Below are 22,550 nucleotides of genomic sequence, written 5' to 3' on the forward strand. Positions count from 1 at the left end.
AGAAAGAAGAAGGAGAAAAAAAGAAGAAAGGAAAAGAAGGTGAAACTCTTGGAGCGCGCAGCTCAGAGCTCAGAGGCCAGGCCAGTGCACTTCAGAAAGTGCAGTAAAGCAGTTGTGACGGCCCACTGTTGATGCTGAGGCACAGGGCCAAGAAGTGCGGTCAGCGTCACTTGGTTGTGCCCGAAACGTCTGAGGCAGCGGAAAAGGGTAGCACGATGGCTGGTGTACTTGGCGCAGGTCAGCAGGAGGTACGATGTGTCCGCAACCACTTCGCAAACGCCGCAGGGGCCGAGATCTGCCTCCCCATCATGCGCTGGACCGGTGACGTGTATGCCAAGTTGAGGCGCAGCCAGTGGAGGAGTGTCTCTTGTGGTCGTTGGAGACGTCGTGGTGGGGAGAACTCCACCGCCGGGTTGATGGAGCGAAGGAAGTCGTTGAAACGGGCGGATTCTCGAATGAAGCACCGCCCCTCTTGGGCGGCCCAGCGGCGGATATGGATGCGGCAGGCCGAAGGGGTGAGCGGTATGTGCGCCGCGGCGTCGCGTTGTTCGTGTGTACACTTGGCCGCAGCATCTGCTCGATCGTTCCCGCCGAGGCCAATGTGGCTGGGTATCCATTGGAGACATATATTGTGCCAGGAAGCAAGGGCGGTGTTGGCTAGGGACATTGCCATTGTGTGTAGGTCGTCGGTTGTTTTGGTGCAGTGGGAGTCGAGTGTCTCCAGTGCCGCTTTGCTGTCCGACAGGATCGTCCAGGTTCCTGGAGGCGATGTTGTGATGTGCCTGAGGGCCGCGTGGATTGCGAAGAGCTCGACTTCGGTGGAGGAGGTGGTATAGGAGAGCCTGAAAACTTGCTCGATGTTACCTTGCGGGACGTAGATGGCTGCAGTGGCCCCATCAAGTTTTACCGATCCGTCTGTATAGATCGCTTGACGCTGTTGATGCTGCGCCGATAGGTGTTCGCAGACGAGCTGGCGCGCAACGGCTGACGGCGTCTCCCTCTTCCGTCCTAGGCCAGGGACGCTCGTCAATACCTGGGGCTTGGCGAGGGCCCATAAAGGAGGGGCGTAGGATACGCCTGAGAAGCGATCCGGGAGGATAGCCTTAAGCCGGCGGACGCCGCCGCCAAAGGCCGATGGGGGGCGGGCATCCTCAATGGACAGCAGGTAGTGGCAAGGGTGCTGCGTGAGGAAGCGCGCAAAGATGCGGAGCGTCTCTCTGTCCCGTAGAATATGCACGGGCGTCTCTTGCGCCTCCACAAGTACGGTGTAGGTTTCAGCCGTGCGTGGCAGTACAAGGCATACCCGGAGGCCGCGCGCTTGGACGTTGAGGAGGTCCCGCTCACCTGTCCTACTGATCCCGTGGAGCGCTGGGAGGTGGTACCGTAGCAGCCCCAGCACAAGTGCGTTATGGACGTGTCGGAGGTCGTTGCACGAGGGACCCCACGACGCTCCAGAGATGCGCCGTAGCACGTTCACGAATTTCTTCGTCGTGGTAGAGAGGGCCTTGATGTGCTGGAACCATGACAGCCGTTTGTCTACGATGACCCCGAGATATTTGTAGCGGGGGACGAAATCAAGTGGCGTTCCCGCGACGTAGAGTGGGTAGTTTTTAAATGAGCGGTTGGTGAACGTCATGGCGACTGTTTTGCTTGTGGAGGCACGTGGGGCTCTGTCGGCGAGATATATCTCAATGACGTCGAGGGCTTGCTGCAGGCGCTGCTGAATCGCGTCTCTCTGGTTGCCTGAAGTCCAAATACAGACATCGTCGGCGTAAATTGTGATCTTGACGTTGGCAGGCAGGTGTGCGGGGAGTTAGGCGATGACAAGGTTAAACACCAATGGACTCAACACACTGCCCTGCGGCACCCCACGGCTTACAGGGAAGGGAGCTGTATCGCCGTGAGCAGTGCGCACAAAAAGGGTGCGATCAGATAGGAAGTCCCGGACCCAGGAGACGACTCGGGCGCCTGCACCAGACTCTTGCAGAGTTGCGACGACGGCGCTGTGGAAGACACTATCGTATGCTTTCATGACGTCTAAGAAAATTGCTGCTGTGAGCTGCCCTTCAGACCGCGCTTGCTGGACACTAGAGACGATATCGATCACGCTGTCGATGGCTGACCTGCCCTGCCGGAATCCAGCCATGACCTCCGGGAAGTACCGCATTCTTTCAAAAAAACAGCTTAGCCGTGAGTGAATCATGCGCTCCATCGTCTTCGACAAACAGCTGGTGAGGGCGATCAGCCTGAAGGAGTCAATATCATCAGGTGATTTACCGGGTTTTAGGATAAAGACAAGCATTGCGGACTTCCAGTCTGGAGGCACCGTCTCTGTGCGCCACGAATCATTGTCAATTTGCAGAAGATGATGGCGTCCGCGCAACGGAAGATTACGTAGGGCCTTGTAGGTGATCTGGTCAGCGCCTGGGGAGGTATGCAGGGATGAATGTCTCAAGGCTGATTCCAGCTCAGGGAGCGAGAACATATGATCGAGCGAAGGTTCCGCCGGTAGGACATAGGCCACAGGTATGTCTCGAGCAGACGTTAAACTGTCGGTAGGCAACGATGTTAGTCTGCCACAATATTCCTCGGCCAGCTGCATCTCTGAGCGACCCGTGGCCAAAGACAGTGACCGGAACGGGTTGCGTTGGGTAACCGGCTTGGCTAGCCTTTTTAGCACCGTCCAGACTCGGGATAGCGGTGTGCGCGAAGCTAGGGACGAAGCGAAGCTCCTCCAGTGGTCCCTAGCCCATTTGTAGAGGTGCCTCTGAAACGCTTTCTGTATTCGTTTGGCCTCTTTGTTGTGGGCGGGGAGACGGGAGCGGCGGGCGCGTCTTTCAGCCCTTCGGCGTATCGCACGCAACTTAGCGCACTCTGTATCGACGGTGGCAAATTTCACGGGAAGTTGGAAGACACTTGTGGCACTGCGAGTGGCGCCGACCACCGCGCGGCAGAAGTCGTGGTGACTAGCGTCCCTAAGATCAGCGGAACTAGACTCGAAGGCAGCCCTATAGTTGCTCCAGTTAGTCTTTCTGTCCGTGCACTTCAGCTGAGCCCCTAGCGCGCCGCGGACGTTGATTAGCAGTGGAAGGTGATCGCTTCCAAGGGAGTCGGCGTCGACCTGCCAGGTGAAGCGTGGTGCAATCGAGCCAGACACTGCTGTGAGGTCCAAGCATGATGATATCAGAGGGGACTGCACAAATGTCGGGGAGCCATCATTGAGGAGGTGGAGGTCCATCTCTTCGAAGAGCACAGCGAGTCGTTCTCCCCGTGAATCCGAGCGTGCGATCCCCCAGCTGACGTGGAGGGCGTTAAAGTCCCCGCATAACACAAACGGCGGTGTCAGGCCGTCCAGGATGCTCCTGAGGTTACTCACGTCATATGGGGTCGCTGGGGGGCAAGTAGAGGGAAATCACAGTGAAGTCAAGCGCGCCCATCCGCACTGAGTAGCAGACATACTCCCCTCCACTTGTTTCTACACGGGACCTGTTCACAGCCGGTATGTCTGATCGGACGAAAATGGCCGCTCGGCTTCTAGCGTTGTTGGGCTGCGACACGAAGGTGATGTAGTTGGGTAGGCGAAAGCCGTCCCGAATCCCACATTCTGAAATACACATTACAGGGAATTTATGCCTCCACGCGAACTGGCAGAACTCTCAGAGCTTCGTCTGAAGGCTTCTTGCGTTCCATTAGAAAATCGTGGTCGTTTGATATTGTACTGCCATGCGGCATGAGAAAGAGTGGCAGCGGCAGCGGAGTGCAAGATCGATCGGACTTCCGGGAGCGCTTTGCACTCGGGCCATGCAGTGGTGATGGCCCTCAGAGTTGCAAAGAGCAGCTTAACCACCACCATCTGCATATCAACAGAGTCGTGGGCCGTTGTTTGGGCCGGAGGCTCTCGGCGGAATTTCGGTGTATAAGTTGCCTGACCGCTTCCTGCTTCAGACGTCGTTATTGGGGTGGTCGTGGTGATGGGGATCGGTGCTGTGAGAGGGCCGTCTTGAGAGGCCAAAGGAGGCAGAGGGGGAAAGTCACCCATGTCCCATATAGGTGGCCTTCCAGCTGCCTGGTCAGCGGACCTAGAGCCCGCCCGGTGCCGCCCCTTCCGTCGTCTACTGTGCCTGCGGCGTTCTTCGCTGTGAATCTTGGCCTTGGCCTCCCGGTAGCTGCTGTTGGAGCGCAAGCGTTCCTGGCAATGAGCCTCTGCTGCTCACGTTTAGGGCAATCGATCGACATTGCTTGGTGGCTGCCTTGGCAGTTGACGCACTTGGGGACGCTCTGAGGGCAGTCGGGGGAGTCGTGGGACGTTCCACATTTGGCACCGATACTTTTACGAGTGCAGCACACTGCCACGTGTCCGTGCCTCTGGCAGTTGTAACATTGCGGCGTCGGCGGTAGGTAGGGTTTTACACGCATGGTCAGGAGATGGAGGCTGACCTCACGCGGCTTCGCGGCCCCAGCGTAGGTGAGCCGCACAGCACCACCGTCCTTCTTTATCTGCCTCGCAGCGATGACTGCTGGACTGGACCTGATGGCCAGCCGTATTTGGTCGTTCGATAGTGAGGCGTCCACACCAGTGATGACGCTGTAGCTAGAGCCAGTGGGGCGGGTTTCACATGCTCGAACGGGGATTGAGCAGATGCGGTCGAGTCCTAAAAGGGAGACCTTTGTTGTTGGGTAAGGTGGCATCCACCGCGATTATGTTCTTCGCGAAATTCGGTCTTATCTCTTTAATCCTATACCGGGAACTCGGAAGTGAGAAAGTCTGATATCTTCAGGTGATTCAGCCTGGCGAGGTTCGTTGCTGCGTCGCGGGGAGCGAATATCACCGTGACTCCCGAGGGCGCAGGGTGTTGCCAAGTGTTTGGGCGAGCGGTCTTTCGCGCTCATTTAGGGACCTCTTCGAAGTGTCGGTCGTCGTCATCAGATGATGTGAAGGCGATGTCTCTGTCAATCTGCCTCTTTTGCAGGATAATCATTGTGCTGCTAAAAGAGGAGCCGGTGTCACCGGTCCCGGCCCCTTCGGTAGACGAGGCGCTGTCGCCGCTTTGGACGACTTCCATGGCAAGGAGGGGTCCCCCTGGCCGCACAGTAGGACAGGACCTGTTCGAGTTCAGGCGCAGATATGATAATAGAATCCGGAAACAAGAGCTAGATTTTCAGGAGCAGAAAATTCCACGTCTACACAGTTTGACTTCTTCTTCTTCTTGTGAGCGATCCTTCAACAAATATTAGATATTCACAATTCTGCAAGACATTTGAAATAACTGTTAGATAATCTGATAGCAGTGTGCATGCCTTAAGTGTATCTGTACAATCGAAGGAACTCAATATATGTGGAGTTTTGTGACATGTACTTGTCTGTATCTATCTCTGTTGTATCATAGCACTGTATGATTGTACCGCTCCGACGACATGTGCAGCGTAGACGGCGAAATTGAACATTGATGTTCCGATGTCAGATCTGGGCATTAGCTTCTGAGAGGTCCTGAGAGGGCCCCTCAGGCTGAGAGGACCTTCCGTCGCACTGACAGCGATTGCGCTCAAAAAGTCATCGCGTGCTATGGTCCGGTGCTCCGAAAAGCATGATATTCGGCTATTTTTTCCGATGGGATAGCTCGTGAATATCACTGTGAATTATCCTGAATTTGAGTTAATTCGGCACGCTCTTCGTATTAATGGGGTAAAAAAGTGACCTTTACTTGGAAAATTTCCGAGTTCAGTTCGCGAATATTTACATAATTAAACTTGGAATACATGACATTCACATTAGGAGGTGGCAAAAACCTAATAAGAACAAATGCTGTTGACCGCATGATTCTAGGTAGCGTAGTTTTTTTATTATAACTCAATGACACCCTGTATATATACAGGGTGTCCCAGAAAACGTGTCATTGAGTTATAATAAAAAAACTACGCTCAGATAAATCTCCGGGCTGAATAATTCGTGAACGGCGCCATCTATCGGGAAACTTTCTTTTTTGTTACCACCTCTGAGATATCGTCCACCAGCCATGCAGTGTGAAATTGATGTGCGCACTTTCATTAATTAGCTAAAAATAACAATCAATTACCCGGAAATGACAGCTTTCAAAGTACGCTTCCGACGGTACCGCGACATCTACTACACCATTGGGGATCTTGAGTACATACCCCTCAGAGAAAAAAAAAATCATCGGGCCTAGTCATTTTCGCGAGTAATTAATTAGTTTCGGTTTACATATTTTCCTCGCGTAGGACCGCAAACACAAGTTCTTTCACATTGCTATCCGCCTCGGAATTACGTGTTCTTCCGCATGTTTGGCAGCAGGGACTGCTGATTGATAAGGTAACAGCCGCAGAACCGGCTTCGCCAACCTTCCTTCCTGTTTATCTGATTGATGTACAGTCCGCTCTATGGGGCCGTCGTGTAGTCGAGATAACGTGCTTTTATCGCCAAAACAAAGAATGTACGCACGAAACAAACAAGCAAAACAAAGGAGTGAAGCGGGGATTCTGTTGTTGTCCTGAGCTTTCGTACCGTGGAATAACAAGCCTTCTGACCAATTGACCTTCTATTCACTTTCAATCTCGAAGCAGGAGAAATTATGCGTATCATGCCATTTCCCCACTTGGTTTCGCTTCTGTAATGCCATATTCTCTGAATTTCCATAGGCTACCGTTGGACGATGTATCGACGGTGGTGTGACAGTGCAGAGAGCGATGTGCTCCTCATGCACCACCACGATATGTTCTTGTGCTTGCAACCGCAATGAAGATTCGTTGTTTACTTATAATGAACGCAACCTCCTAAGTTCAAACTACAAAATTAGGAAAACACAAATTCGATTTATTGCGGCACAGAAATCACAGGACGTGTTCAAAATGCCTTCCTTCCGCGGCAAGGCACAAACCGAGCCGCTTTTCAATTGATTCCACGGTTCCTCGTAGCTGCTCAACGGTTATCTGTGCGCAGCATTCCTCGATCCTTCGCCTCAAGTTTTCCGGCGTCGCTGGGTCGGTGTCGTACACTCTGTCCTTTATGAATCCCCACAAAAAAAGGTCCAAAGGAGTCAGGTCAGGGGATCGGGCTGGCCAGGGAACAGGAACTCTTGCGCCTATCCACTTTTCTCCGAAAACGGAGTCTAACCCAGCACCTAGCAGGTACCCAATAAATTCCGGACGTTGTGGCGCTCCTGGTGAAGTCAAGTTTGTCTTGACAATGATGTGCTGATATCACTAAGTTGTGCCCACAGTGAGACTGGCCTTGATCAAAGGGATCTGCCAGCACCTGACTTCGTACATGGCATTGATAGGGTAGGATAAATCGCACTTTATCGCACACGTGACACTGATATGTCTTCTTGTTTTCATTGGGCGCAACTTCGGTTTGGAGGCAATAAAAACCCCGGAATATTGCGCCATGTCAAATGTCAAGATATGGGTTCGTACTCCAACGAAGAACGAGTGGACATGATCTTTGCCTTCGGGGAATCTCAGAGGAACGCATCTTTGGCTGCAACAATTTACGCCCAGAGGTTTCCCCAGAGGCGCTACCCGGATCATAACACAATATTATCCGTCTACAGAAATCTTTCAACCTAGGGCACCTTCGTCAAGCCCCATACGAGAGAGCCATCTGCGCGGAACGAGCAAGTCACGTCCAGTGTTCTCGAATATATCCGCGATCATCCACATGCAAGTGTCCGTTCCACAGCAGCTGCCCTTGAAGTGAGCCGAGCGACAACATGGCGCATATTGAAAAAGGCCAGTAGACATCCTTACCATCCCCACATACATCAAGGACTCATTCAGGCTGACTACGGCAGAAGAGCGGAATTCGCGAACTGGGCACTTGTCATGCTAGAGGACGACGAGGACTTTCTATCAAAAATCATATGGACCGATGAAGCGCGATTTAGGCGCGACGCAAATGTCAACACCCAGAATCGGCACTACTGGGCTTCTACTAACCCGTACTGGCAGCTGCATGATAAGCACCAGTGGCAGTGGTCATTTTCATCAGTGGTCTGGTGTGGCATTCATGGTGACCGCGTCATTGGCCCATACTTTTTTGACGGGCACCTAACTTCACATAGGTACGTCGGTGAAGTGCTCGGGAACGTTGTCCAAGACTACCTTGACGAAATGCCTTTGTCCGACCGACGCGGCATCTGGTATCAGCACGACGGCGTCCCAGCTCATGCATCGGGGACGTCCTGCCTATGGTTAGACTCCGTTTTCGGAGAAAAGTGGATAGGCGCAAGAGTTCCTGTTCCCTGGCCAGCCCGATCCCCTGACCTGACTCCTTTGGACTTTTTTTTTTGTGGGGATACATAAAGGACAGAGTGTACGACACCGATCCAGCGACGCCGGAAAACGTGAGGCGAAGGATCGAGGAATGCTGCGCACAGATAACGGTTGAGCAGCTACGAGTAACCGTGGAATCAATTGAAAAGCGGCTTGGTATGTGCCTTGCCGCGGAAGGAAGGCATTTTGAACACGTCCTGTGATTTCTGTGCCACAATAAATCAAATTTGTGTTTTCCTAATTTTGTAGTTTGAACTTAGGAGGTTGCGTTCATTATAAGTAAAGAACGAATCTTCATTGCGGTTGCATGCACAAGAACACATCGTGGTGGTACATAAGGAGCACATCGCTCTCTGCACTGTCACACCACCGTCGATACATCGTCCAACGGTTGCCTATGGAAATTCAGAGAATATGGCATTACAGAAGCGAAACCAAGTGGGGAAATGGCATGATACGCATAATTTCTCCTGCTTGGAGATTGAAAGTGAATAGAAGGTCAATTGGTCAGAAGGCTTGTTATTGCACGGTACGAAAGCTCAGGACAACAACAGAATCCCCGCTTCACTCCCTTGTTTTGCTTGTTTGTTTCGTGCGTACATTCTTTGTTTTGGCGATAAAAGCCGTTATCTCGACTACACGACGGCCCCATAGAGCGGACTGTACATTAATCAGATAAACAGGAAGGAAGGTTGGCGAAGCCGGTTCTGCGGCTGTTACCTTTTCTATCAGCAGTCCCTGCTCCCAAACATGCGGAAGAACACGTAATTCCGAGGCGGATAGCAATGTGAAAGAACCCGGTCTTACGCGACGAAAATATGTAAACCGAAACTAATTAATTACTCGCTAAAATGACTAGGCCCGATGATTTTTTTTTTCTCTGAGGGGTATGTACTCAAGATCCCCAATGGTGTAGTAGATGTCGCGGTACCGTCGGACGCGTACTTTGAAAGCTGTCATTTCCGGGTAATTGACTTTTGTTATTTTTAGCTAATTAATGAAAGTGCCCACATCAATTTCACACTGCATGGCTGGTGGACGATATCTCAGAGATGGTAACAAAAAAGAAAGTTTCCCGATAGATGGCGCCGTTCCCGAATTATTCAGCCCGAGGATTTATCTGAGACACCCTGCAAGGTATATCTAAACTGGTAGCGAAAACTAGCGAAAATACCAAATCAGACCCATCGGCAAGGCCACCAGCAAGGGGCGCGAGCGATCCTGGGTGTTGACAGTAGAGGCACTGTTGTAAACAGAAAAACTTTGCAACATGGGCGTCGCTTCTGTGTGTACTAATAGGTTATTCATAATTTCAATGTACAAAAAGCTTTCTGTTGCCCCGCTCGTGCACATATACAAGATCATCTACCACTCGAGTACATTTCCGGATCCTGCTCCTTTGCGCATGTGTCACAGTTGGGGGTGTTTATCCGTGCGTCTCTGTATCCGTACCGTGTGTCCGTGCATTGTAATACGGAGTTCGTACACTCTTTGGGTTAAACAGGAATCGACGTTCACATCTCCGTACACGTTTACATACTCCGTACAAGATTAACACGTGTAAACAGGTGAATACAATGCATCCCCTGTTGCTGGGCCCGCGAAAAAAAAAGATTGCGTCATGGGACGAGTGGCCATGATAGTGTGAGTGTTAGCAGGAACCAACTGTGCACCAACGATGTCGTGTTTTGTTGCAATGGACTTATAACGGCCACTCATTGAATAAATGCAAATGTCTAATCACTAGGTGTACGTATAGCTCTAGGTGAGAAATGGGCCTTATGTGAGCCTTCCTAATTTCTGTATGGTCATCACGATGCCTTTCTGTTTGGAGTTGTCAAAATCTGTGATAACCGTACGTATTTGGAATTGATATGATTCATTAAATCTGATATGCTTTATTTGTGTTCTCGTCTGGTATTGTTGACTGGGCGCTGAAAAGGGAATACAAAGCAAGCGAAGTGGGCCAATGTAAACGTGCATGGCTAATTATGCACTACTTATTATTCATACTAGTGACGTCATTTATTTACAATCATAGTAGTCCGCGCAACGGATGGATGGCGCTGACCGTCTCAATCACGGCGTCATTCTGAAGACACAGAGGCCTATGGGAGTTGCGCTACCTGTTTAAATATACCTTGCCCCCTGTATAGGTATTCAATAAGGATCAGAGGTGGAGACAGTGCTTCTACAGGACAAGGAATAAAATTTATTTAAAACTAAGAGGGTGTATTCGACGTTTCGACAGCAGCCCTGTCTTCAACAAGAGTGGGATATTATGGTGACGCAAGACAATTCCAAAGAATGAGAGGGGAATATAATACAAGGGAGGAGGGCAGCACACGTGCTTTGTCAAACAAAGGTAAAAGGGTACAATGAATCACAGACAGTCATGTTCTTCGTCGGAGGGCAATGATTTCCTGGGGTGACCAACCGGGGAGTATGAAAGAGATACCTAAGAGTGTATGCATTCTGAGACAATTAGGAATTTAGGTTGCGAACAGTTTTGAGGACGCCGAGGTCCTCGTTAACCTGGCTTTTAAATTTGTAAATCAGGAACGATTCTGTTTGTTGTCTTAGGCGTTGGGATAGAAAACCCGATTGCAGAACGAAAATGGCTATGTCGTTAATTGAGTGGCCGGGTTTACTAAAGTGTATAGACACTGGCAGATTAGGTTTCTTCGAGTTTCTTTTATACGTCAGAGAGAGAGAGAGAGAGAAATACATGATGACGATGATATGGGGATGACTTCCGCTCATTGAGCAGAATGCTACCTCATTGCTATTGGGGGAAAATGAGAGGATGGTGATGAGGATGATGCTGACGACGCTGACAGGGTTTTAGAGAGAGTCGATCAGGCCGGTAGTTTGCAGGAATTTGATGAAGGGTCGTAAGACGGACATCTGCGTTCGTGTGTCCCATGGTCCCAAAATGAGCCTGAGGTCAAGGGGTCAGACCTGTGGTTGTTGAATTGAATTCTGAAGGATGTAGCTGTTTGACCGAGATATTGGGCCTTGCACTCATTACATTGAAGGAGATAAAGGACGTTAGAAGAGTTACAGTTAAATAGACCATTAATTTGTGTGCGATAGTTAGAATTTGTGCTTTCTGCTATCGTAGCAGTTTGCATTAATTTACAGATCTGACATCAGCGTCCGTTGCATGGTTGACAACCGTTATGTTCCGACAGCTTGTTTAACTTGGCGTTCACAAGTCTATCTTGGATGTTCCTTGATCGTCGATAAGTAACGCGGGGTGGTTCCGGAAACACCTGACGCATACGATCAGATTGGGTGAGGATTGCATAGTGCCGTTTAACTATGCGGTTTACGTCCGGGGCATAACCGCTGAAGCTAATAATGAGGTTTACTGAAGAATTCTTATCAGCTGGGGGCTGTCTTTGGAATAGGTTCTCTCGACCGGTTGATCTAGCTCTGCCTATGGCATCTTTTACGACCTGATTAGGATATTTTCTATCTGCAAATGTTTCTTCAAGGCTCTCAAGATGATTGTGTAGTTCATCATCGTTAGAACATATTCTCCGGTAACGCAGCGCTTGACTATAAGGGATAGCTAGCTTAGTGTGTCTGGGGTGGCAACTCTGGAACGATAGATACTATTGGGAGTCGGTAGGCTTTCGATACAGACTGGTGGTTGTGGCTCCATTATGTAGTTTAATTTCCACATCAAGAAAAACATCTGAGGAGGAGTAATTGAATGTAAATTTAATGCTGGGGATGCACTTGGTTAAAATCGTTAACAAACAACTGAAGGTCACATTCAGAGTGGGGCCAAATAATGAATATATCATCTATGAACCGCTTATATAGGAGTGGCTTCAGTGCACAATTTCTCAAGAACGGTTCTCCCAAGGATGCCATGAAGATATTTGCATAGTTCGGGGACATTTTTGTTCCCATTGACCATTTGTACTGAAGGAAGAGAGAGAACCTTCTAGTTGAAGGGTGGAACGAGAACTGTTTAATTGCAAGAGCGCAGCGAGCGGGGAGCGTGCGCAGGGGCCGACGAAGATCGGCGTGCGCAGATGACGCTGTGCGCAGATGACGCTGTGCCTGGCGGGGTCGCTACAGCTGCTCCCCCCCTTAGCGCGTTGGTGAAACGCAAGAGCGGTGCGTCACCAGGACAGGGGCCCAGTGGACGGACTTTGCTGAATGGGGAACGGCAGGCTGGTAAACGGAGTGAGGGGTGGAGACCAGAGCAGCCGTGAGGTCAGCAGCAGGAGCCTCAATGTATGCAGGCTTTAATCGGTCGATGGAGACTTGCTCTTGCTTGCCGTTGATGATGAGGGAGAAGAATTTGGAAGTGCGGCTGACGACTTGATAGGGACCAGTATAAGGGGGCTGTAGTGGCTTTCGGACAGCGTCGACGCGTACGAAAACGTGTGTGCACGTCGCCAGGTCGTCGTGCACGTAAAGCCTGGAGGAGGATGGTTGACGAGGGGGTGCCGGGCGAAGCTGGTCAAATATGGCTTTGAGCCGGGAAACGTAGTCTGCTGGATCTGGCGGGGGAGTAGCCTTGGGGGACACGAGGAATTCTCCAGGTAGTCGCAGAGTTGTCCCGTAAACGAGCTCTGCTACGGTGCACCCCAAGTCCGGCTTGAAGACTGAACGGAGGCCGAGCAGGACGACAGGAAGAACTTCCGTCCAAGAGGTGAGGTTGGGGTGTGCCTTGAGGGCGGCTTTGAGTTGTCGATGGAATCGTTCCACCATGCCGTTTGACGCCGGATGGTAGGAAGTGGTCCGAATGCGTTGAGATCCCAGTAAGGTGGTGAGGGCGCTGAATAAACACGACTCAAACTGCCGCCCACGGTCAGTAGTGATAGTGGAGGGCACTTCGAAGCGAGCAACACACGTGCTCGTGAAGGTAGCGGCGACAGTTGCGGCGGAGATATCAGGCATGGGGGCCGCCTCAGGCCACCGCGTGAAACGGTCTACCACCGTGAGTAGATATCGGTGACCTTGACAAGGCGGGAGGGGTCCCACGATGTCCAAGTGGACCTTTTCAAAGCGGGTGTCAGGTGGAAGGAAGGGGTGCACGGGAGCAAAAGTTTATGGGACGCGCATTCAAAGGTCCCCTCTCCAGTATATGAGAGTCGGGCTCCCATTTGTCTCCCTCCACCGCTTGCGTGAATTTCAAGGGAGACCAGAGGATTTCAGGAAAAAGTCTTCCCGGAAACAGCACCGCAAGCGATACACACCAGGCCAGGCGACACAGACCAGAGTGGGTATCGTCATCAAGCAAGAGGTAGCCTATTGAGGTAGCCCTTTTTACACAGATTCTATCTTACATAGACCAGAAACACACACAGGCCAGATTTAAGAAAAATTTTCCCGGAACACCACCGCAAGCGATACTGCCCCGACGACCGTTTTATGGGCCGCGCATTCAAAGACACGGCCCACACGGGTGCGGACCGCGTTAAAGGACCAGCTTGTTTCGCCTCCCTGTACCGCGTACGCGGAGTTGAGGTGAGACCTGGGTGTGTGCATCGTCATCAGCAAGAGGACTACCTATGGAGGTAGCCCTTTTACACAGACTCTATCTTGCATACCCGATAGCACAGACCAGAGTGTGCATTGTCATCAAGCAGGAGAGATACTTATGGAGGTTGTCCCCCTTCTACAGACACTAAGTTCACGTTACAATCCTACAAGCTAGATAACAACACCAGAGTATGTATTGTCGTGAAGCAGGCGAACTACCAATGGAGGTAGTCCCCTTTGTACGGACACTAACCGCGCGTTACAATCCAACAAGCTAGACAACAACACTCTCTACGAGAGTTTGCTTTTCGCACTGCCCATACCATGCGAACAATCCAAATACGGGAGAGTCGATGTGGAGGACAGTACAGTTCCAGCAAGCTGGCTAGAATATGAGTTGCCACTCCCCCTGAGCGTGACGGAAAAGTCGAGTAAACGTGAACCAGCGGCGAGAGCACTCCAGGAGGCCATACGGTGCTTCTTCACGGCAGATGTGGCTACGAAGACCTGCTCTGAGAGCCTGAAATATAGCTGCGTCTCCGAAGTCTGGGCCACCGAAAGCCAGCCGGCAACGACGGATCCAAATTTGAAAGTTTTTCTCCGTAATTAACAAAGGCAATTGTTTACGCTGAGTGTGCGCAACCGGCAACAGTTCAAGGAACAGCATGGTGGCCAAGGAGACAGTCAAGAGCTGAAATACTTGTGTTAACCTGCGCCACAGCACAAGAGGAATGTGACAACGCCTAAAACAGTGCTCGGCCGCTTCACACATTCCGCTAGACAGGCAGCCGTTAGAACGAGAAATGTGAAAACAGCGCAGCGGGATAGCTTCTACTGAAGACTGGCGCGGCGGGCATCTAGCCAGCCCGCAGTGATTCGACGCCAAGGCAGCTTCCTCGGCACCGAAGACCCTTCGGCACCCTTCGGCACCGGACTGCAACTCCCTGATAGCTGTGTAAAAATCGCTGACAGGCCATAACTCGATGTCAGGGTCAGGAAGCTGGAGTGGTAAACGTCGCATACAACGTCAACACAGTCATTGTGTTGATGAGGCAGGACTTCGGACCTGGGCCGAAACCTAGGGCTCTCAATGGACCACCTGGTGGCGCATCCCAGAGAGCACTGCACTAATGCGCACGCTGGGCGTTCGGGAGTGTGCAATGCCTGTGCATATGAGCAGTGTGCAAATGAGCGCGCGACTGAAGTGCAAGCCACTTGTCGAGCACCGCCGGCAAGGCTAAGCCGCCCTGGCCACGTGTACGGTGCAAGCCGAGTCTCGCGACCCACTCCACCGAACCGCCCCAGAGAAAACGAAACGCGTACCTAGTGATGGCAGTACGGATAAGTGGTGGCGGCGTGGCAACGACACAAGCGACTGTAGTACCATGCCAATAGAAGGTGAGTGCGAAAAGTGATGGAAAAATCAACGGACTTAAGCTGCCGCAGGACACCTCCGCAACGATTAAACACACGTGATCAATAGATATGCCGGTGCAATCAAAAGTGACACCAAAAATTTCGACGTCTGCGACACATGTTTTGGCACATGCTGTATTGTCGTATTGCCAACTGTAGGATGGGACAAGCGAAAGCTGTATTGTCATCAACCAGGAGACACATGCTTTTTAGGAAAAATCTTTCCGGAAACAGCACCGCAAGCGGGGCTGCCCCGACGACAGTTTGATAGGCCGCGCGTTCAAAGACGTGTATTGTCATCAAGCAGGAGAGCTATCAATACATGCTTGTATTGTTGACTGATTAGATGAGTCACAAAATTAGTGAGCCCATCTTCCTTATCTTTTAGCCTACCACTCCTTATATCCTTAATTTACTGATTTGCTTTGTATCGCCAACTGTAGGATGGGACAAGCGTTAACTTGCCCACATCACGCTTCAAAAATAGATTTTTATTGCTTGATTTTATTATTTGATTTCCTTTATTTCCCCAACCAAGTCAACAACTGAGTCAACAATTTTGCCACTCATGCTAGCAAAACCAGTACATATTTATATTACTTACAGGTACCAGAAAATAGGTACTTACTCTGGTGTTGCTCATTTGATAGCCTTCAGCATTCGCGGTGTGTAGCCACACACCGTAGCTTACTTCACACCTGCATGTCTTTTTCACTTTGACGAGGAAGGCGTGGTGGTGGAGATATGTTTATCGAAAAAAAAAAAGAAAGGGAGGAAACGAGGAAGTACCACCGTTAAGCGCCGCCGAACACCGTCAACGAAGAAAAGATAAGTGAAACTACGAAGACGGCACAAGGGCCCCGTTCTATCGTTGAGGAAACTGGGGAGATGAATCGTGGTTTCAAAATCAGTTGAAACACGGGAACATCTTCTAAAAGAACCGTGCTATGGTCTACTCATTGATCATTTCATTGGTGTACCAAGGACCAAGACTGAGTAAAGGAATACCGCTGCCCGCTACTCCTCCATTGAAAAGTACTGGTGTGCTATCAACGCTGCAAATATTATGAAGTTGAGCGAAGTGTGCTAATGTGTCACGTGTACTCCTCCTTACACCCTTGGGGGGGGGGTGGAAATAGCTTGCCGTTGTTAGCGCACTCAAGTGGACATCGTCGCGACTATAGCAAAAAAAAAAAAAAAGGAGAAGAGAGTTGACTATTTCAAAGTGAATCATAGGCAGGATGGACGATACTGGTGGGACGGAGGTGCACTGTAGATGAGAGGTGCACCAGAGTGGTCTTTCCGCGAGACGGCCCGTTCCTTGAACAAAACGCACGAAGTTGCGAGTTTCTGTAAGTCGTTCTGCATAAGAGAACGTCCGTCACTAAGCCAGGCCTGGAGTGGGAAAGGTGATTTTCCCGCATAGTATGGTGTGTGCGGCATTCTGTCAGCATATGTTCGATAGTTTCCGGATGATGAGAGTGACCGCCAGCCTTTCGTGGGAAGAGAGGGTCGGTGATTGCACCACACTGATATTGCAACCCGACTACTCACCAATCATCACACATCGATGAACAAGGGCAGTTGACACAAACAGCAAGAATAAGACCCGTAGAAAGAAGAACGCAACGCTGTCCAGATAATATCTCTGTTATGAAGCAGTTAAGACAAAAAAAAAAAGAAGAAGTCATGTGGACACTAAAACAAAAAAAAGGAAAACAATCAAATGCAATGAGGAAAAGGGATCGCTACCAAGTTCATTGCTTTTATGTCTTTAAAACGCAGTGTTCAAAGGCATTGGTCCAGCGTTGCCAGACGAAAATCCTGAAACGTCGCCAACCCGCCCACAGAATGCAGTCAAATGTATCCAATGTCTCTTGTATTTATCCAACTCTGTTACCAGTGGTGCGCGATCATCACACGGTAAGGAATGATCCTCTAAGGTAATCGCACCACGAATATGGTGGTGGTGGTGATGGTGAAAGGGCTCGCCGTCGTCCGCCTCACAGATGTGGGCAACGTCACAACTGACGCCCTGGGGGAATGTGCGTCCTGGGCCGACTTCTAAGGGAACTGTGCCGACATATGTCTGAAAGCGTCTGAGGAAAAACCCAGACTGGGCCGGGATTCGATTCCGAGATACCCTGGTATCTCCCAGTCTCGACGTGACATGGCGGGCACGCTAACCACTGAGCTCACCGAGCTGGTGCACTACCAATGGGAAACTAGCATTCGGACTAGAGCATGTGGGATACACTATGACGAATTACTCCCTTATGATATCCTGTAAGTGAGGAAATGAAAATATTCCAGATTTTCTTGCAGCTGTTCAGGCACCAATTACAGGTCACGACATGATGCCTGCAGGAAAAGCTTCGCCCTCCGTGGAGCACAAGCGTATACTATTATTTTCTGTTATCATAAAAAAATGGAATTTAACACTTCGGAAAATATTTTGATATCGCCATGCCAGTCTTGTACAGTGCAGCAGCTCAGTAGATCTTCCAAGAAAATTAACTGACTGGGGGGGGGGGGGGGGGGGCAACCGGAACTGAACCGTAACCGAAAACCGCAAAAAAAAAACATTATTTTTTGTCGAACCCAACCCGAACCGGACCATAAACATTTTTTTATCTCCCCTTGAACGAACCGGAACTGAACCGAAAAAAATATGATGCGGTAACCGGTTTGCGAGACGGTAGAAACGCCTATACCTTCCCACTCGACTGAAATGCGCCAGCTCGCTGCATCGCTCGGAATCTTGCCCAATTCATAGAGCGGACAAATTGACAAACCAAGAAGTGGTGAGTGCACGCGCCTCCTACAGCCTCACCTCCAAAAGGTTCACGGCATACCTGTACATTTTTGTGACTCGAGGTGTAAAAAAAAGATGTGCTACACGACAGCTACACTTTGCATTGTTGCCTCGGCTGCTTCCCATTCATTCAGCGTCGCAGTGCGAAGGAGCCGTAAATTTTAATAGTTCACAGTGCAAACATAAGCAACGCAGACCTCTAGCGACCACGGGAAAGAGGTCGGCTTGTGGTCCAGAGCATGGAGGAGGGAAACACAGGAGAGCCCTCTCGCCCACTTTTCAACGTTGAGCAGCGTGCCGGCCTGGGCATGGGGCCCTGGGATACTCCTATCTACCACGTGACCGCTTTCTTCTCTTTTGTTCTTTAGAAATTGGCAATAGCCTTTTGCGATTGAGTTCAATGGTATGCTGTATCCTATTTCGTAGCAGTTTTCGGTACAGTAAAGGATGATCTGCTGTGAAATGCATGGTTTTTTGTACCTTCTCACGGTTTACACTGATTAGCAGAGCAGACATAAGCCGGTTCGAACCGATTAATATCGGTTCAAACCGTAGTTTTGGTTGCGCTGAACCCGAACCAAACCGATAACCCTGAACCGGAACTTGAACCGAACCCCCCAAAATAAGTGTTCCGAGCCCTGATGCGGACTACATTCTTCTCTGGCAGTGATGTACCGACTTTGTGTCTAGCTCTCATATTGTTTCGATGTGTGGTATTTTTTTTTTTTTTTTGCCGAGTCACTATTATGTTACTGCATGCCACGAAACACCTATCGTCAAAATGCCGCATTAATTCATCGAACGCGACTCTATGTGGCTTTTACAGCACAAGGGTCTGATTCACAATACGCTCGTACACTTTTAGAAAAAAAGTGGAGCAGTTACACCTTTTAGGAGGTAACAGGTCTCGCATATCTTGTGCATAAAATATTGCAAAGTTATACCTGCTACCTCACTCTCAACACATAAAACTTCACCGCATAGCACGTTGTCCGCCAACATTGCAATGAATGATATGTCACCGCTTGTGATTCCGTGAGCGATAGGGGGGGGGGGGGGGGTACGCCTTTTTGGAGCAATTTGGATACATTATATTTGTTTCTACCACCCATTTACACCCATTATCTGACGCTATGTTGACCTACGTGGCGCTATAGAAGTTACCACCCCTTTTTCTTAGACTCTACGACGGAATCTGTCGCAGCTCCGTCGTACAACAAAGTTACGACGCAGTCTAGATTCACGAAGAGCACGCGTCGCAATATCCTCGCAACTTACGGCGGAATTCTGCGAGAGTTCCCGAGCAGTCTTACGAGGAAAGATGGCTGTGTACTTGGCAGAAGTGGAATCGGAGACGGCAAATAAAGACACCGTAATGCGCGTTCACATATTGCACTTTGCCACAGACCCTTAGGGCCAGTTCTCACTTGGCGATGCCCGATGCGTCGTCGTGAGTGGGCGCCGGAAATAGACGCGCATTTCAGGAGTCGGGAGAGGAGAGACGTCGAGCCAATAAAAAGCTGCCATGCCGAACTTCTTTCACGACGTCGGCGAGAGCTGCCGAGAACGACAGCTGGCGATCAATTAGGCGACACAGAAAGACAACACCCCCTGATTTTTCGTCTGCTTTGCAGGACGGAAGGCCACCGTGGCGGGAACTTGAAAATCGTGCACGCTCACGGGCCGGCGGAAATGCGCCTCTATACTTCCGCCGCCCGCTCAAGACGCCGCGTCGGGTGTCGCCGAGTGAGAACTGGCCCTTATCGATCATCCCGCATAGCATAAATGGCGCACTTGTGTGATAACGTCCAACGAGTACTTCAATGTCGCGCTTCGTAAAATTGGGTCGCCGAAACCGTTTCGCCTGTGATTGCATGGCATCCATTTATCAAGCTTGGCTATCGTGGTGGTGGTGGTGGACGGTGAAAGGGTTCGACGTTGTCGGCCTCACAATGGTGGGCAACGTCGCGACTGATGCCCTGGGCTACCGAAAGACCGAGAGCAGGTGTAGTAACAAAATAATTGGGTACGGACTTCTTCTAACGGGACGACTCTTACTGGTAGGACTGCAGATTTTCAGCCTGGTTGCCACAAAGAAAATGTACTCTCGCACCTTGACTGTTTCTCTCCGAGTTGCACGTGACAGGAAATGAGCAACTCTCTCTTCGACGGCAAAGGCTGTACCCTCTCCGCTAAGCTAGCATGGTGAAACGTGCTTACGACCGCTTACGACGCCGTCGTGCGTGCGTCGCAGGCTTCGACGTCCTGGGGGCATTTTATCGTTACTTACGATCGTGTTTGTGAATCCGACCCCAGTGGTGTTACCGCTCGAGACAGCTGATTCTCCCAGATGTAATGAAATTACAGTAATGAATTACTTTCTCTGGTAATTTGTAACATAATGCATTACTTTTGACATTCTGTAATTTGTAATGTAATTTAATTGCATTTGGGCAGCAATTTTAATGTCATTACTGATTACTTTTTACAAAAGAATCGAGTATTCAGGTTACCGGTTTGTGGCATTGGAGAATCATTGTTTGCGGGCCCCATCCTCCGGACAGTCTTCCTGTTGCAGTGATACATTGTGTCAGCTTCGTCTCTACATTTTGTAACGATGCGTCATACGTGGCACCCTGACATGTAAAAGAGACAAATAGAAGCGTGTGATTAAGCTCGCAGTAATGACTTAGTAATATCATTACTTTTTCGTACTAATTGTAATGTAATTTCATTGCAATTCAATTGCAGTAATGAGTAATGTAATTTAATGAAGTTCTAACTGGAGTAAAGAGTAACGTAATTCAATTACATTTTATGAGTAATTTACCCAGGTATGCTCTCTGTACGAAGTTCGAGTGTCCGTTTGATGCATGCAACATGACCCTAAAGCCCGTCGTGCCATTCCATGCCAGAGCAATAAGCTGTGCAGCACTGTTTTGAAGAAGAGGTAGAAGAAGATTCTAGCGCTTGTCGAGTGTAATACAGCCATTCTACATTAAATCTACTCGTTATCGTTCTCCAATAATTTCCCTACATTTTCGGTGCCGAAACCCGGGAAGCGCACCATCACTCATCGACGAAGGGATTTCAGGAACGGCAAAAATGGTATACAGTAGCGTTAACGTACTAATGGTTCCGGCTGTTTTCAGCCAGAACGAGAGCCGCGCATACGCTATGCATTCTCATGCGAATGGCTCATTATGCGGGCTCCTTGAAATTCGACCGTTTTCTTCGTCGTTATAATCGAGAAAACTCTTCTTTTTTTTTTTCCTGTGTTCGCTGCACTGCCTTCTGCATCTAGTGTATGCTGCCCATACTGCGCCGCACTCCAGCAATAAAACAAAGGCGCATGTTAATGGCCATAATACTGGAGCATTAATACGCGATATCGATATCGCGAACATGATAAGTCCCACGTTTTCATTTGCGAGAGTTCTGTGCGAGTAATGACGGTAAAGTGTGACCTCTCGGAAATAGTGGTTATCTGAGCAGACGTAATAGCATTCATGTAGTGAGAAGAAACTTCAGTGTTTACTTTGTTTTTGTTTTTTATTTGCATGTATCTTTTTCAAAAGCATATCTTTGAATGGCTCCGACATCATTATTTTGAAGATTTCGCTGCCATGCATGCATACCTGTGTACATATACAGGGTGTCCTACACTCTAAAAACAGAACTTCACCGCGTAGCACGCTGTAAGCCAAACATTGTCAAGAATGATAGGGTTATCGAATCTGATTCGAAGAGAGAAGTGGACGTACGTCTTTTTGTGGCAATTCGGATATATGAAAATTGCCACAAAGAGGCGTACACCCCCGTTTCTTTTCGAATCAGAAGCGATAACCCTATCCTTATTGGCAATGGTTGGCGCACAACGTGCTATGCGGTGAAGTTTTCTTTTTTTTTTTTTTAGAGTGTAGAAAAAGTGTCATTGAATTATAATTTTGAAAGAAACTACACCACCTAGGATCATGCGGTCAACGGCATCTGCGCTTACTAGGTTTCTGCCACCTCCTGATGTGAATGTCGTGTAACGTAAGTTTAATTATGTAATTATTTGCAAATTGAAGTCGGAAATTTACCAAGTTAAGGTAACTCTGTTGCCCTACCAATGTGAAGAGCGTGCCTAATTTACTCAAATTAATGGTAACTGACAGGGATATTCAGGAGCCATCCCATCAGAAAAAAGTAGCCGAACATAATGCTCTACGGAGCTCCCAGAGGATAGCGCGCGACAAATTTTTCAGCGCATTCGTTGTCAGTCCAACGAAAGGAGGTTAGAAACCCAGACCACACCAACATGGCAGAAATAAATAACACAGGCATGACTTATCGCGCGCGTCCGGCTTTCGCTGGAAGTCGTAGAGCGTTATGGTCCGGTGCACCGAAAAGTATGATGTTCGGCCATTTTTTCAGATGGGATAGCTCGTGATAATCACTGTGAATTATCATGAATTTGAGTGACACGCTCTTCACATTGGTTTAGTAAAAAAAAAAGTGACCTTTACCTGGCAAATTT

At 49.6% G+C, this 22,550-nt stretch overlaps 2 protein-coding genes across 2 annotated transcripts; both read right to left on the reverse strand.

Moving 5' to 3' along the window:
- Positions 1–238: 238 nt before the first annotated feature.
- On the reverse strand, positions 239–4,689 carry LOC135387927 (uncharacterized). Its single transcript, XM_064617151.1, has 5 exons — positions 4,240–4,689; positions 3,646–4,189; positions 3,470–3,604; positions 1,855–3,390; positions 239–1,743 (listed from the first exon to the last, which is right to left on the reverse strand). The coding sequence occupies exons 1-5, from the start codon at positions 4,687–4,689 to the stop codon at positions 239–241; spliced, it is 4,170 nt and encodes a 1,389-aa protein (XP_064473221.1).
- A 7,707-nt stretch (positions 4,690–12,396) lies between these two features.
- LOC135387933 (uncharacterized) lies at positions 12,397–13,212 on the reverse strand. Its single transcript, XM_064617163.1, has one exon. The coding sequence runs from the start codon at positions 13,210–13,212 to the stop codon at positions 12,397–12,399; it is 816 nt and encodes a 271-aa protein (XP_064473233.1).
- Positions 13,213–22,550: the final 9,338 nt, after the last annotated feature.

The sequence above is a fragment of the Ornithodoros turicata genome, chromosome 1, assembly GCF_037126465.1.
Source record: "Ornithodoros turicata isolate Travis chromosome 1, ASM3712646v1, whole genome shotgun sequence".
NCBI classification, from domain to species: domain Eukaryota; kingdom Metazoa; phylum Arthropoda; class Arachnida; order Ixodida; family Argasidae; genus Ornithodoros; species Ornithodoros turicata.

Bases quoted from the DNA above. Each gene is read 5' to 3' on its own strand.
- LOC135387927 (XM_064617151.1), bottom strand. From the start codon at position 4,689: ATGCCACCTTACCCAACAACAAAGGTCTCCCTTTTAGGACTCGACCGC. The intron at 3,605-3,645 runs GTTCGCGTGGAG...TGTGTATTTCAG, and splicing joins AAGCTCTGAGAGTTCTGCCA to AATGTGGGATTCGGGACGGC. The intron at 1,744-1,854 runs GTGTGTTGAGTC...TTTGGACTTCAG, and splicing joins CCGTGGGGTGCCGCAGGGCA to GCAACCAGAGAGACGCGATT.
- LOC135387933 (XM_064617163.1), bottom strand. From the start codon at position 13,212: ATGCCTGATATCTCCGCCGCAACTGTCGCCGCTACCTTCACGAGCACG.